Below are 16,091 nucleotides of genomic sequence, written 5' to 3'. Positions count from 1 at the left end.
TCTGCCAAGAGTTGAACAACATTCAACAAAGGGACATGTCCATTACGACATACACCTCGAAGATCAAGGAGATTGCGATTCGCTCGGCTCAATAAGTGTAAACATTGATGATGATGAGATGGTTCAAATATGCCTCGGCGGCCTCGCACCACGGTTCGGTGCGATGCGAACCGCCATTCTAGCACGGGAGAAATATCCCTCCTTCTTCGAGCTCTAATCAATGCTATTGGTCGAAGAAAACCCTGTGCGTACAAGGAGCAATGAGTAAGAAGGCCACATGCTCTACACACACTCGAACGGAGGAAGAGGACGCAGATGGTCAAGAGGCAGATTCGGCCAAGGACAAGGCGGACGAGGTCCGACCTACGATAACAACTCCCAATTTCGGCCGCAAAAAGGAAGCCAATGAGGAACCTTCGCAAGAAGGGGGAGCTTCCACTCCGGCCCGAGTGGTCAAAACGCAATCGAATGCGGATATTGCGGAAAGCTCGGCCACCACGAAGAAGAGTGCTGAAAGAATATGCGCGAATTGGCCTCCACAAGCCAACAAGCCGACAACTCACGAATTACGCGCACAATTCCGACTACGAAGAGTATAGCGGAATGTACGGGCACAACTTCGACTACGAAGATCGTGGCGGAATGTATGCACACTACTCCGACCGTGGCGGAATGTATGCACACTACTCCGACCGTGGCGGAATGTTCATGATGAAACATTCCGTCGTTACCTCAACTAGTGCCTCCAGTCTGGAAGACGTATGGTTAGTCGATTCCGGTGCCTCGAACCATATGACATCGCATCAAGAATGGTTCTGAGAACTTCGAGAGCCGGACCGACCCGGCTATGTCGAAACCGGAGACGACACTACGCACCCGATTCAGCACATCGGCAATGTTCCGTTCGGAAAAGAAGGTAAGCAAAATTACATCAAAAATGTCTTGCCTGTACTGACCATTACGAAGAATTTGGTCTCCGTCGGCCAAATTGTAGAGCAAGGGATGCAAGTTCGATTTAATCAAGGCAGTTGCTTCATCGAAAAAGAGGGCCGATTCATCGCACGCGGAAGAAGAGAGGGCTGGATGTTCATTCTCAATTCCCACGAGATGAAATCCACCATGTTCGCGAAAAGCACAAAAGCCGACTCTGACATAGAGCTATGGCATAAGCGAATCGGCCACATCAATCTCAACAAACTCAAAGTAATGAAATTGAAAGGAGTCGTCATCGGACTCCCGACATTCAAAGAGAAGGAGATTGAAGGTGTATGCGAAACGTGCCAATTCGGCAAGCAACACCGACACCCATTCTTGAACGAGCGGAACGTGAGCAAAGGTCTACTCGACGTAGTCCATTCCGACGTATGGGGACCAACGCAAACGGCTACATTCGGCGGATGACGATATTACGTGCTATTCATCGACGACTTCTCTAGGCACACTTGGATCTACTCGATGCGGCAAAAGCGCGAAGTGTTCAGACACTTCCAAACATTCAAGAATGAAGTCGAGAAAGCCACGGGCCGACATGTACGTTGTCTTCGATCGGATGGCGGCAAGGAGTACTTCTCAGACGATTTCATGATGTATCTCCGAAAGGAAGGAATGCAGCGAGAATTCACTTGCCGACACACTCCGCAACAAAACGGTGTAGACGAGCGCAAAAATCGGCACATCCTCGAGGTAGTGCGGGCAATGATGAATGAGAAGCATATGCCCAAGTCATATTGGGCCGAAGCTACAAATACGACCGTCTACCTAATGAACCAGTGCACAACATCCGGCATGCACGAGGTCACTCCGCACGAAAAATACTTCGGAAGGAAGCTGGACTTATTGCACATACGGATATTCGGCGCGATAGCGTACGTGCACATGCCCGACGAGAAGCGTCAAAAGCTTGACCCGAAGTCGGAGAAATGTATCCTCGTAGGATACTCACTGGAGCAAAAGGGTTACAAGTGCTACAACCCCTCAACTCGAAAATCTCGAGTAAGTCGAGACGTTATGTTTGATGAGTCTGCATCCTGGTACGCACCAGAGACAACTCCGACTCCGACTCCGTTCGACCCGGACTCCGCTGAACAAGAGATAGAGGATGAAGATCGCCTTATGCGCATGTTTGAAGAAAGTTTGATCACGACCCAACTGAGCGGACCACAAGATCCTTTGAGTGATCAAAACACATCACGACCTCGGCTACAACGATTATATGGTGTACCATTATGCCTTTATGATGAAGGTAGCGATAGTACGGGAGCCGGAAACCTTTTCCGAAGCTGTGAAGGACCCACGATGGATCGAAGCAATGAAGGAGGAGATGCAGGCACTACGGAAGAAAGAGACGTGGGATCTCGTTCCCACCTCACCACACAAAAAGGCGATCGGATGCAAACGGATTTACAAAAAGTGAAGTACAACACTGACAGTTCTGTCAACCGCTACAAAGCACGACTCGTAGCGAAAGGCCACGCACAAACGCACGGAGTTGACTACGAAGAGACCTTTGCCCCGGTGGCAAAGATGACGATAGTACGAACTGTAATTGCGCTTGCCACGGTGAAAGGGTGGCACCTCCATCAAATGGACGTCAAGAACGCCTTTCTACAAGGTGAATTAGAAGAGGAGGTGTACATGATCCAACCACCCGACTTCAACTCGAGCACCCATTCGAAAGCTGTATGCCGACTCAAGAAGCCTCTCTACGGCCTCAAGCAAGCACCGCATGCTTGGCATTCGAAGATAACACAATATCTTCATCAAATTGGCTTCCGTATGTCAAAATCGGACAACTCCCTTTACATACGAAGCAATTCTGCAAGTCTGATCGTCATTATCTTATATGTGGATGACCTAGTCATTAGAGGTGAGCATCTCGTCGAAATCAATAAGGTCAAATCCCTCCTTTTTGACAAGTTCGAGATGACGGACATGAAGGAGCTCCACTACTTCCTCGGCATGGAGGTAATTCGGACTCTGGCCGGAATCCTGATCTCTCAACGACACTACATCCTCAACTTGTTATACAAGTTCGATATGGCTGAGTGCAAATCCATGGCAACCCCGCTCGATCGCAATCTCAAACTGGATGTGAACTCCGGCACCAAAGCGTGTGAGCCGACTCAGTATCGGCAACTCATCGAGAGTCTCATCTACCTCACGATCACTCGACCCGATCTGAGTTATCCGGTCGGTCTCCTTAGCCAATTCATGCAAACACCGCGTGATACTCACTTGGATTGCGTTAAGCGAGTTCTATGATACGTGAGCGGCACAATGGATTGCGGCATCCTCTACAAGACCGTGATGCCAATACGACTTGAGGGGTACACAGACACCGATTGGGCCGGCTACAAAGACGATAGAAGGTCAACCTTCGGATTTGTTTTCTCCCTCGGCAGCGGATAAATATATTGGAGTAGCAAAAAGCAGCCGACCATCGCTCTTTCGAGTACGGAGGCGGAATACAGGGGTGCAACCGTAGCTGCGTGTGAAGCCGTATGGCTCAAGAGGATTTTGAAGGATATGGGCATGCCCATCAAGGATCCGACCTCCCTTTACTACGACAACATGAACAATATCTATCTAGCTCGGAACCCGGTGTTCCACGCGCGGACAAAGCACATCGAAGTGCACTATCACTTCATCCGAGAGCGCATTCTAGCTGGCGATGTTGACCTACAACACATTAGCACAAATCTTCAAACGACCGACATCTTCACTAAAGCCTTAGGAGCTGACAAGTTGTGGCAATTCATGACCGATCTCGGATTGACGATCCCTGACTTGCCAAGCTTGAGGGGGAGTACCGAAGATATTATGCAATAATGCGTGGATTCCGCAAACCACGCACATTACGCAATAACATGTGGATTATGCAGCCACGCAACGAAGCCGCGAAGAGTCGATCTACCGTGCAAAGCCGCAAAGAAACACGCAAGCCGAAGCACAACCTTCGCAACTACGCACAACGCAAGCTGGAGCACGAATTCCGCAACTCCGCATAAATGCGAGTCGACGTGGACTCCGGAACGCGAGTCGAAGTGGATTTCAGATACCATCTGAAATCGACCCGACTTGAGCTTGAGGGGGCGTGTTGAGAATCAAGCTCAACTTGGTCTAGTGTGTGAACTCACCTTGAGAGTGAATAGACACTCCAACGGTCAAGAGTCACTGTTAAGTCATCACTTTATATTCTAGCATTTAGTATGAGTCATAGAATCATATTCTATAACACATAACTTATGAGCTTTCACATTCCCCATGCTCCATGAGTCTTGTAGTTAATGAAGAGAGAGGGTGACTATATAAAGCACCCACCTCCCACCTTGTATAGTGTTGTGTCTTTCTCCTTTGTTACTACACTTTACCTTGCGTATTCTCTGTGTGTGTGTGTGTGTGTGTATGTCTCTCTCTCTCTCTCTCTCATACACACACACACAGAGTTCATATTTATTCCGCTGCACAGAATCCATCTCTTGATTCTTTACAGTATGTTACCCAAAGACTTTTTGACATGAAAACTACCATTCTAAAGTTACGATTAACATTTTGTAGCTTATTATCTCTATGTTGTTTTAGCTTTAAGATATACCTTACCTAGTGTCTTTATATTTGGGGAATCTAATAGTTGGGAGCTAGTCCTAGTATGTCTTGGTATTTTCCCCTTTTTTCGACATAAGTTGGACCCTTGCATGTAAAGTGATATTCATCTTCTATCTCTATGAGACATAATCTACATATCCTTTCCTCATCTATGGGGACTCTATTAGCACAACCATTCTCAATCTCAAGTTGGTGTGTGTGAGAGAGATATCTAGTAAACGAAGAGATATGTACGGAGTAATAGAGAGGTGAGAAAACTGGGTTTCGAACCCAAGACATAATGATAGTAGTGTAACCACTAGGGTAAGTTGTAAGGAGAGAGAGATCTATATTGGTTGACCATACTTCCATTGCGACACCCATTGTGTAATATAGTTTTTCAGACACTTTTATTAATATAATTGTGTGTTTACACCAATAAAAAGAAGAGAGATATATTTTAAGAGGCCAAAATGGCCTATAAGACCAAACCAGAGACGTTAGTTTAGTAGGACAATATAAAGAAGAATAGGGAAGGGGCATTTAGGGAAATATAGAAAATACCAGGGGTATCCCATAGAGGAAATATATAAACCACACACAGAGCCATGAAAACAGAGGATTCTGAATTAGGGTTTCTTCCTCTGATGCGGCTGACGAAGAAGATGAGTTATTGAGAAGCAAATGGCTGGGCTCATTGCGAGGTTGTGGGCTATGGTTCGTTCCAAGGAGCTAGCAGGTAGAGACAATACAGGAAATGTATTCTATCGACAGTCTATTAATGTCGACGGTGCAGGTACACGTGTTTATGAACATCGTCCCGTCATCTTTTTACTCCATTTTCTTCAAAGAAGTTCCATTTTCTGTATACACAGAGCATTTCGTTGTGTTAAATTTTCAAAGACCTTCGTTTTTATACAATGAGATCTTATTTCAGTTAAGGAGAGAAGGTGGGTGGACTACAAGAGCGACCCCGATCCTAAAAAACTTCCAGGTTAGTTGTACTTTCAGGTTACAAAACATATCATGAATGCGACAAAGTGGAACAAAGTAGGTAACTTTGAATGTTCCAACATTGCACAAATGCTTAAAAAAAAAAGAAACAAATTGGTTATATGGATGGTACAATGTATCACAAATGCTTACAAAAGAAAAGAAACTAAATTGATGATGGTACAACAGATCACAAGTTCCTGGGAAATGAAACATCGTCACTGTATGGATGTTACAATATATCCCAATTGCACGGAAAATAAAACAAATTCATTATATGGATATTACAGCACATCACCCATGCTTAGAAAAGATGGAAAACTGGTTATCTGGATGGTATAACATGTCACAAATTCTTAAAAACTTGATAATTAGTTTTAAGGGCTTTAAAACATAGCACATATGTTTAGAAAGTGAAATGTTCTAATTGTTTGCTATTATAAGGCTTCCCAGTTATAAATTATACTGGTAAATATATTTACTTGCTTGATAGATTCAATGGATATAGCCTTTTTTTTCGATTTATGGATGTGAGAACATATGTTTTCTTGCTTGATATACTCAACTGCTTAGAAAACGAAACCATATAATTATATCAATGTTACAACATATCTCAAATGTGTGAAAAATGAAGCAAACTCGTTACATGGATGCTACTAAAGCCAAATGCATATAAAACGAAAATAACTGATACTATGGATGTCACAACATATGACAGAATGTCACTAATGCTTAGTAAGTAAAGTAGACTGTAATATAGGTGTTACAGCATATCATGAATACTTAGTATATAAAGTCAACTGATGATATGGATGTTACAGTTGAATGGTATAGTTGGTTAATAGGGCAAAGGAAGGAAGCTCCCACCGCAGAGGTTAGGAGGGATGCTATTTTATTTTATCGACTTAATTACACTATTGGTTGGAGGAAAATATTGATTTAATTTCAAACTGTGCAGGAGATCATGGCATTGGAAGCCCACCGCAAACTTGTCAAAATGAACGCTGCAAGTACTCACCATCCTTTTGTACTTTAATCTTCAGGTTAGAAGAAAGGGGGTTGTCTGAATGAATGATAAATTGACGATAGCCCTGATTAATCCTTCTGAAGATTGAAATAAGATATGCATTTTGATATCTGTGGATAACATCCTAAGTTTGGTGATTTCACTTTCTTATGATTAAGATAATGACATTGGACTATCCCTTCAATTCTAGGAGAAACTTATGTGAAAGTCTAATGCTATCTCGTGGAAGAATGTTTTCTAAAATAGGTTGATTTTGAAAAGTCTTTAATACAGCTTCCTCAACATCCAAACATTTGGAATATCTATGACTATTCACAATATTGTTTTGCAGTCACTATGTTGAGATCCATAGAAACGGGTTTAGGAAACCATTAGTGTGAGTGATCCAAATTTTGAATCTATTAATTTGTAGAAGGCAAGCATGGACAAGTAGAAATTTGCAAGAATGTTCCAAATGTTGATTTATATCTTGGTATATTAGAGTATAGAATGTCGTATCTCCAATCGTAGTATTGAAAGCTTGCATGTCTTATTGAATCATAGAGTAAGAAATTCTGTTTGCAAATCCAGGTCTTTGAGAATAAGTTGTCCGAAGGTAGAAGATTCTGGTTGTATGGTTTAAAGCCTGCATTTCTAAATTATTCATAGAGTACAGAGTTTTTACATAATCTAATTCTTTGATATCAAGTTGTCAAAAAGGAAGAAGAAAAAAGGAGGTTCAGGTTGAGGAGTCTTCAACAAGATGTACTTAAAGGTTAGTTCATTTTTTTCTTGATTTACTATCCTGTTATGATATGTATTGAAACATGCATAAATGTCTCAAATACTAGTCAATGACTTAACCTGTGTCAAAGTATTAATGGTTATGCCAGGAACTTTCCTGGGAGTTGTTCTTTGAATGATTCAAGTAGTATTGCACTTGCCCTTCTTTAAAAATATTTAAAGTTTTGTTAGGCTAAATTAAAATTTATAAATTTATAGATGATATAAAAGCACCAGATATGAACAATTTTATCAAACAAATATCTGGACTGGAAGGTGCTAAATACAACGAAGGTATAGTTTTTGACTTTTTCTGACTAGTTAAAGATATGTATGATAGAACTATTTCAATAATGGCTCATGTGTACAACAGGGGAAAGGAGTTTTGTTCCTGAAGCTTCTGGAGGAGGTGCATTACCTGATCAAAGTGACAGGTCAGTAAATTCTCTGCTTGCTTTTAAGACTAAAATCATAATAATTTACATGTGTATTTTTACATGCGTAACTATAAATTGTACTGTGAACTACGGTAAGTTTTATATATTCACATATAGCTCTCAAGAAAGCAGCCAATTTTCTTCGTCTAGTTTGGTTGAAATAAACTAGTAAAATTTTAAATCACATGCCAAATGTGAGGAGCATCGAGATTAAGGTTTAAACCTTTTATAATTTATGTAAAATATATCCTTTGCTTCAATAGTTTTACAAATTCTGTATGTCTATGTACACCAGTATCGAAGTTGATATTTTTATTCTGCCTCACCCCACCCCACTGTAGAATCCACATGTAACAAGGCCAGTTCCATGCTATTTCACTTATTTGAAGCACATACAGTAGAGAAACTACAGCATCTGCTACTATGTACACCAATATCAAAGGTGAGATTTTGATTGTCATACACCTCTCCACCATAGGATCCACATGTAACAAAGCTATCTCCATGCCATTACACTTAGTGGACGCACATTGTAGAGCTAATTATAGCATCCACTACCTTGTTTACATTTATGCTTACCATTGTGAGAGGCTGCCAACAGATTTATTAATCATAATGCGAAACACTCATTGAGGTATCTGTCTAAGATCGATTAGGGAGCAACTGGCTTACGATACTCCCTATACTTCAAATTTCATTTTTATGAGTCGAAGGGTTAGGTTTTTTAATCTTTTTGCCATGTATAACAATGTATGTTCCTTTATGAATCATCAATATTGAAGATGATCATCGACATCACACTCTAAAAAGAAACCCATGTATTGTAGAGGCCAAGGGTTTGAGGATATATTTGGTCCTTCAAATTTTGTCTCTACCAGGATTACAGTTTATTTTGGGAGTCCTTCTGCCATGTATGTCCTGTTTTAGGTCTATAAAGAAGATATGCAGTATATGCTAAGAGAAATCAGTATATTTGGATATCTTTAGGTACAAAGGGTTTAGGGTTTTAATCTATCCCTACCAGAGTGAGAGTTTACTGTTCTGAGCTTATGTTTTGTCTCCTTGTGGAGTGTATGCCAGTTTAGGTGCATACACACATTTCAAAGAGAAAATGGCACATTGGACATCTTAATGTTTGGGGATCTATGCCATCCCTATCAAACTGCGTGCGGCATTTAGATCAATAATAGAATATGCATACATATGCAGCATCTTTGTACTGTCATGGAATGTTTACATTTGCCTCTATGTCTTGCATAGCTTTTATTCATAATGCATGCTAACATCTGGAATGGGTTATTTACTTACCAGTTCTAACACAGCCGAGAAAAGCAGCTTTCAAAAACCAGATAATGACATGTATGTATATTTTGCAGTAGCAGCACTCATTTATTTAGTTCCTTTTGGATATATACATCAATCAGTGAAGACATGGAAACTTTTTAACTTGATAATAGGGTTGCAAAGAGAAAGGAGAGAACAGATGTTTATGAGAAGTGGATACCACCAAAATAGCTATTTGACATTAATCCAAAATGCTTAAACTTTGAAAACTGAATAACTTATGGATAAAGCGTTCACTCTACAAGAAACATTGATCGTAATGAAAGACGATTTGTTCAGTGCAGCACGTGCAGTGTAACGAAAATAGCTGTTTGATATTAATCTTATAATAACTTTGCAATTCATGCTTAAAGTTTGAAATTTGAATAACTTATGGATAAAGCTTTCAAAAGCTTTCACTCTACAAGGAACTTTGGTCAGAATCAAAGACTTCATACATCCATAATTGTGAATTTTTTCCTTGATATGTTCACAGCAGCAGGTGCAGTGTAATGCAATTTTCCAGTAATTTCAAGAAAGTGTATCTTTTTGTAACTCTATTATTTGTTGGTCACACCTCTCGAAATTACTAGGTGTGAAAGCATGACTGATCTTGAGAAGCAGAGTACTGAATTGAGGATTGATCAATCCATTACGGTTATCAAATTTGTACACTGTAGCTTACAAGGTGGTTTTGAATAAAAACCAAGGAAAGTATGTATTTTTGTGTGTTTTGCTTTAGTTAACCTATTGAGGGTTTAGGGTCTACCATACATTCTGATCAATATGGAACGAATCCTGTATAAAAATTGAATGCATACATAAGGTCCGATAAGCAGAAGAGAGATGGACAGTTGATTCTGTGACCTTAAAATCACTTTGTGATAAAGAACTGCGCCTATTGACCTGTGCACTGCAGTAGGGTTCTAATTAAGCTGAAAGACCCCTAAAATATTCCTTTGTTTTACTCATAAATAGGTTCAAATTCTCCTGTACAATACCTCATGATGCATGTCATACAGCCATAAAAACTACAAGATACTTCTACTTTCTTAAAAACTATAAGATGCTTTAAACATTGCACTGATCCAATCTCAATACTAAATATTTAATGTTTCAGGACAAGACCTTTACTTCATGTGAAAAGTGTGAATTAAAATCTCAATACTATTTATTTAATATATAGATTTTGGATGTCAGTAGGGCTTCTCCTTCAGAAATCATTTTTTGGCAACTTTCATAAGCTTGCAACATATAAATATGATAAGCTTAGTATTTCATAATTCAATGGTTCGTGGATTTTCCATACACAATTTTTTGTTTTACAAATCATTTTTTGGCAGCTTTTCTAGTATTTAACCTATAAATATGCCTTACTAAGATCACATAATGTAATTCAGGACTTTAATTGCACAACAGATCACGATAATTTCTCAAACAGTGAAAGAGTCCACGAAGTATCAGTTAGTGAAAGTTTAACAAAACAGTTTCAATTATTAAGCATCGTAATGGAAGTAATCAAAGAGACTAAATTGTTTTAAAAGTAATGCAATAAATTATGCTAGTGAGGTTTATTTTTTAATCCACTTCACCGCTTCATTAACCACTTAATAGTTAAGAATGTAATCAACAAATTGTGCATAAGATAAGAGAGCATGCCTCACTCAAAAGTTTTTGAATAAGATATAATTATTTTAAGACTATTTCTGATTTCCCAATTTTAAAAACCTACTCCAGTAACTTGGTAGGTTCACGAGCTTCATCCTATTTCATGGCGTGACAAACAAATAGCTTAATAATCAGCCTCTATATGACAAATGAAATACAATTGCAATGCTTGTATCGGCCAAATTGACGATATTGTGAGCTTCGATCACTTGGAAAGCATTGAACAATTATTCGTAACTATAAAATTATACTGGTACCACAAAGCAAACCATGATGCTCCCCATGTGCAACAGGGCAAATAACAACCAAAAGGAATTTACTGATAAACCAAAAGGTTCTAAAATTATAGCACATGAATGCTCTACTTGGATGGTGATGCTTCAACCTTCTTGAACCATTGGGATGGTATAGGACGAACAGGAGGTGGTGAATGTTCCTGCAACAAAACCGCAAATCATATACCAGGATGATACAGCAACTTGAAAACGACCACATACGAGTAAAATGGCCTCATTAGTTACGATAAACTTTTACGAACAATCTACTTGTTTGTGGCATACGAAGTTTTGAAAAATGACAGATATTCTTAGAGTGAGGACAAAGTCTTCATAGGGGACATAATTGGATAGATTTAAGGTGATCATATTGGGGACAAAGTCTTCAAAGGGCACATAATTGGACAGATATAAGGAGATCTTTAGCCTCAGCTATTGCCTACATGATCCACGCAGGGATGGGAGCAGCCCCAATATCAAAAGTAAATTAATGATATATCAGCAATGTAAACCAACATTCACACAAAAGAGGAGGCTTTATTTATTTAGTTCATGGGAATTTAGTGATCATGGAAGAGTGGCTGAGATCACAGCATCTTCAAACAAAGTTTCCGTTCACTACAGAGTAATGGAATACCACCACCAACAGTGCTTGGGACTGTTCTTGCTAGAACTCACTCCTTCTATAGTTACAACTCAATCAAGGGCAAATAAGTAGGGTTTGGACCACAATACTCACAAGGAGTTAAACAGTAGATTAGGGAATAGAAATTTGTTGTAAACATAAGCCACTTCCATCTGGACTACAACCCTGCCACCCTTGTTATTGACAAAAGGCTATTATCACCCAGCATCGGAGATGTTTTCTTCACTTCAAAGACCTCTCCATCCTGCATTGTTCCATGTTACATACCTTAAGGAAACAGAAGTTTCAGAATGGTCTGTGTTTTGCTAATGAGACTCTATAGTAACTTAGGCAGTTATATTGATTAATTATATACATTTTGGTTAGTTGTTCTCAGAGACAAGACAGCATTTTAAGATGTGATCTCTCATTCAGTCTCCTAGAACATTTTGGCATCTTAAAAGTTGCTTGATGATCTTTAATATTTCTCTTGCTTCTTAGCCCTGCCTGAAGATGATTATATTTACAATTCAATCAAGGGTCAGTGGTTCAGCTTATAAAAGCATTGTGTTCCCATTGAGAAAGTGGATTCTTTTTCTTCTTCCAACAGAATGTGATGTATCACGTTGTGGTGCAGAATTTCACATGCATTATTTCCCCGATAGAAGTGGCTTGCACATTTTAAGTTAAAGTAATCATCACAACCAGCATTACACCATAGTTTTTCAAAATAGTCACAAGGCCTGCCCTAACGGTCACAAATCTCTCACCTATAGTCAAACAATTGTATGCTCGTGACCTGAACAGACAACCATTATCAAGAATACATTATCATGCAAGACACAACTCATGCCACACAGATTTGTAAGCATGATAAATCACAAAACAAGAATGATCAACCATGATAGTAAGTAATTCCATCAATAATTTGAAAATCTCGAGCACCATTATTGTTTGAATGAAATAGCTTGTAGCACAAGAACCTCTACATATACTAGATGTGAGAAAGTTATAACCTTTTATTCCGTCGATCAAAAGAACCAGAGTCTTCTAAAAACTTAAGCTTAAATATATATGGCATGGTATAAATGTCAAAATGCTAGCATGGACTGACCATGTTATATCTCTACATGTCTTACATTCTACATATTGCATGCATATTTGCTGAGTCCCCATGGCATCTTGATATTTCTTTTCACAATTTCCAAATCTCTACGGTCCATACTATATTAGGATGGAAAAAAAGTTGCTGCCATATTGAAGGTACTTCCTTAATTCTCTGCACTTTGGTCTGGGCCAATCTATCAGACTCTCTTTGTCCCTGTTATAGGCATAACCAGTTATCCTAGGAACTGGGACAAACCCAGATGGGCTTATGACATGTGGAACACATAGTGGTCTGCAGCCTTCAATGTTGAGACACATAAAAGAGAACTCGCTATCCCCTTCATTATGACATATTGAGGTGTTGTCGAGACTCTATTGGTGAGCCTGAGCCCTCTTCTTCAGATCCATTATTCAACATCCAAGTTATAACATAAGGTACAATTTGGTGGTTATGGAACCGCGTGGTATTTTTCGTTCAGGGTGATAGGTGTGTTTAAGCACCCTTAATCTATCATTCTCCTTGATCTCTTACTCTTTTGCTCATCATCAGTATGATCTGCAATAGTCCCTAGGATGGATTCCATTCAAATCTACAACAAATGGACTTCCAAATAAATTCCAGCTTCTTGTTTAGTATCTTCTTCCAACCCAAGTGATAAAGAGTACATGCCTTTTGACTCCATGGCATAACCCACAAAGATACTCTCCTCTCTAATCTCATCTCTAATTAAACGGATTTTAATAGCGATCAGAGTGCAAGAACAGAAATAGTTTACAATAAATGTTGAAGAAAAAGGACTGCAAAAACTCTCTTTCGCCTCTAATTCATGGGATTTCATTGCAATCCAATGCATATTTTAGCATAAAATTCGCAAAGTCTCACTAGTTGGTGAGGCTAAATCACCAATAAAACGTAAAAATTAACAATGAAATCTCTCACCTCTAATGTAAAAGGATTCATTGTGTTTGGAAAACAGAGACAACAACAAACGAAGAGAAATATGACGACTAACAAAAAACATAGGAGAAGAGTGGAAATTTTCTAAATTCAAAGAGCTTCATGACATTCCGAATGCAGATAAAGAGAAAGCTTTATCATATAATTGTTTAACAAAAAACATCGATTGCCATGCATGCGTCTTGAAATGGCAAGAAAAATGAAAGAAAACCTAAAAGTGAACTGAAATTTTCTTACCTCGAAATCAAGGGACTCCCTGACAATCACGGTAAAGTCAATGAGATATTTTTAACGAGTAACGTTGAAAGAAATATTGTTTCGCATGGCTATATCATAAAAAAACACGTGAAAGGAAACCGTGAATCTCTCCCAACCCAAGTCAACGGACTTCATCAATGCAAACTGACACAAATATTTATAAATGAGTGTTGAGGAATAACATCAAGATCCATGGCTAAACAATCATAGTGTAAAGACTAGGTGAATCGAGATACAGAAAAGAAAAAAACTTTAACCAATTTAGCAGGCTTAGATAATCCAAAGAGATCATAACAAGAAACCTATGAAAGTATCCTTGTCATTCCTAATTCAGTAGAATTAATTGTGATCAGAAAGCAGACAAAAAGGTAAATCAGAAAATTTGGTAAGACATGAAGATTGACGGTCAGAAATGGCTAAACAAACAACAAAAACATATATAAACTTCGCTAAACAGCATGGTATGATAATCCAAAAGAGCTTACAGAATTAGGGATGACAGAAAGCCTTTAATAGTTTTTCTTATTATGGTCTCTTTGGATTATTCAAGCATCCTGTTTAGCCAAGATTAATATCATGTTTTCTTGTTTTTTTAGCCATGTCCGACAGTAAATCTTCGTGTCTTCTTTCCAATGTTTCTCTTTTACAGGCATAAAAAAGTCCCGGAAAATATACAATGAGTACACTGCAAATTCTATGCCATCTAATTCAACAGGATTCATGGAGAACAAATGCAGAGAAAAGACAAAACTTGTTTATGTGTTGAAGAAGAAAAAATATGAAGATTGATGGCTAAACGATCTAAAATAAGTATCATTTACCTCTAATTCAATTGACTTCATAGCAATGGGAATGCAGACCAAGAAGATGCCAGAGAGAGCGATGGCAGTGTTGCGACGCCAATGGCGAGGGTTACAATACCATCCCCCCGTCATACTCCAAACATTGCTAGGATACCCAGGGTAGTGTCCATGACCATGTCCATGGCCTCCTGCGTGGTGATCCCCTCCCATGGCGATGATGATCCTTCTAGCTCTGCAGCTGCCTGTGTCTGTGTCTGTGTCTGTGGAAGAAAACCTAGCTCGCTCGCGCGGTCTCTGCAGGTTTCACACTTGTCCGGACAACTTGATTACCCCTTAGTACGTAAAATTCGTGTTCGTCTAGCATAACATTCGTTTTCCTACGTTGGAAAACGAATGCGAATATAAATCAAACATTCTTGTGTTTTTTTTTTGTTTTTCCCCCTTCTTTTAGGTTTATTTACCTCATAATAAATAGTTAATCCAAAAGAATGATATTTACCATTCTTTGAGGGTGTTTACCATACTCGAATGATTTATTATTTTCCCGCAATACCCCTCTCTGCGGTGGTACATGGATTTGTGGAATGTACATGCCCCTGTGTGTCTTGGGGGTTCTATAGGGATCTCGCCAACTCTCGGGTTCTCTACTTCGTGAGTTTGAATTTGTTGAAGGAAATCCTCACTCTTGTCGTTTGTCTCTATCTCTATCTCTTACTGATTCACTTGACATTTTTAGACCTACATAACTGACATCTTCATATTAATGCCCTCTCATTTTCGAAATTTCTCATGATACCTCTCCCTCTTTGTTCCAATTTTTGGGAGGGAATTTTGATTGACATGACGTTATGTTCTTCGATGAACAAAGTTATTGATTGTCTTCTCAACGAGAAAAAAACATATGTCTTGTCGTTATTGAATATGATCTATGTCTAATTTCTGATTGTTTCGAATAAGTTCCCGTGATAATCATACCTCGTGGTTACAAGAAAGATGGCAAAGATGAAGGAAGGGAAAAACTTTTAAATGACAGAATACTTGATGCATACAATGTTTGAATCCAATGTTTGATACAGTATGTAGTTCTCATTGTCCATTCCATGTGAATTTGTTTTTTTGGCAACAAATGGCGAGTAGCTTGCCTTTAATAGCAACTTAAAAACGATGACATGCATCAAAGTGGCACACACAAATTTTGAAATGATAAAGGAGGATATCAAACACAATGTCCTTACATGCTCAAATGCTAAAGTTGTTTGGGTTGATGTCGC

At 39.1% G+C, this 16,091-nt stretch overlaps 2 protein-coding genes across 3 annotated transcripts; one reads left to right on the top strand and one right to left on the bottom strand.

The window, feature by feature from the left end:
* Positions 1 to 5,165: 5,165 nt before the first annotated feature.
* Positions 5,166 to 9,625, top strand: LOC147861533 (uncharacterized). Of its 2 annotated transcripts, XM_087322919.1 has the most exons (9): positions 5,167 to 5,380; positions 5,522 to 5,578; positions 6,399 to 6,451; positions 6,536 to 6,587; positions 7,293 to 7,358; positions 7,586 to 7,660; positions 7,740 to 7,800; positions 9,115 to 9,162; positions 9,261 to 9,624. In XM_087322919.1, exons 1-9 carry the CDS (start codon positions 5,269 to 5,271, stop codon positions 9,316 to 9,318), a joined length of 582 nt encoding a protein of 193 aa, XP_087179045.1. In that variant the 5' UTR covers positions 5,167 to 5,268; the 3' UTR covers positions 9,319 to 9,624. The 2 variants fall into 2 exon arrangements, with proteins under 2 accessions (XP_087179044.1, XP_087179045.1); XM_087322918.1 differs by having other exon boundaries at positions 5,166 to 5,380; positions 9,115 to 9,625.
* A 1,277-nt stretch (positions 9,626 to 10,902) lies between these two features.
* On the bottom strand, positions 10,903 to 15,130 carry LOC147861532 (uncharacterized). Its single transcript, XM_087321994.1, has 2 exons — positions 14,839 to 15,130; positions 10,903 to 11,230 (listed from the first exon to the last, which is right to left on the bottom strand). The coding sequence occupies exons 1-2, from the start codon at positions 15,028 to 15,030 to the stop codon at positions 11,156 to 11,158; spliced, it is 267 nt and encodes an 88-aa protein (XP_087178120.1). The 5' UTR covers positions 15,031 to 15,130; the 3' UTR covers positions 10,903 to 11,155.
* Between the last annotated feature and the right edge of the window lie 961 nt (positions 15,131 to 16,091).

Source organism: Azolla caroliniana, unplaced genomic scaffold (genome assembly GCF_043228905.1).
Source record: "Azolla caroliniana isolate FFs.n. ecotype wild unplaced genomic scaffold, voAzoCaro1.0.p SCAF_7, whole genome shotgun sequence".
Classification (NCBI taxonomy): Eukaryota; Viridiplantae; Streptophyta; class Polypodiopsida; order Salviniales; family Salviniaceae; genus Azolla; species Azolla caroliniana.
This window is presented reverse-complemented; position numbering and strand designations above follow the sequence as displayed.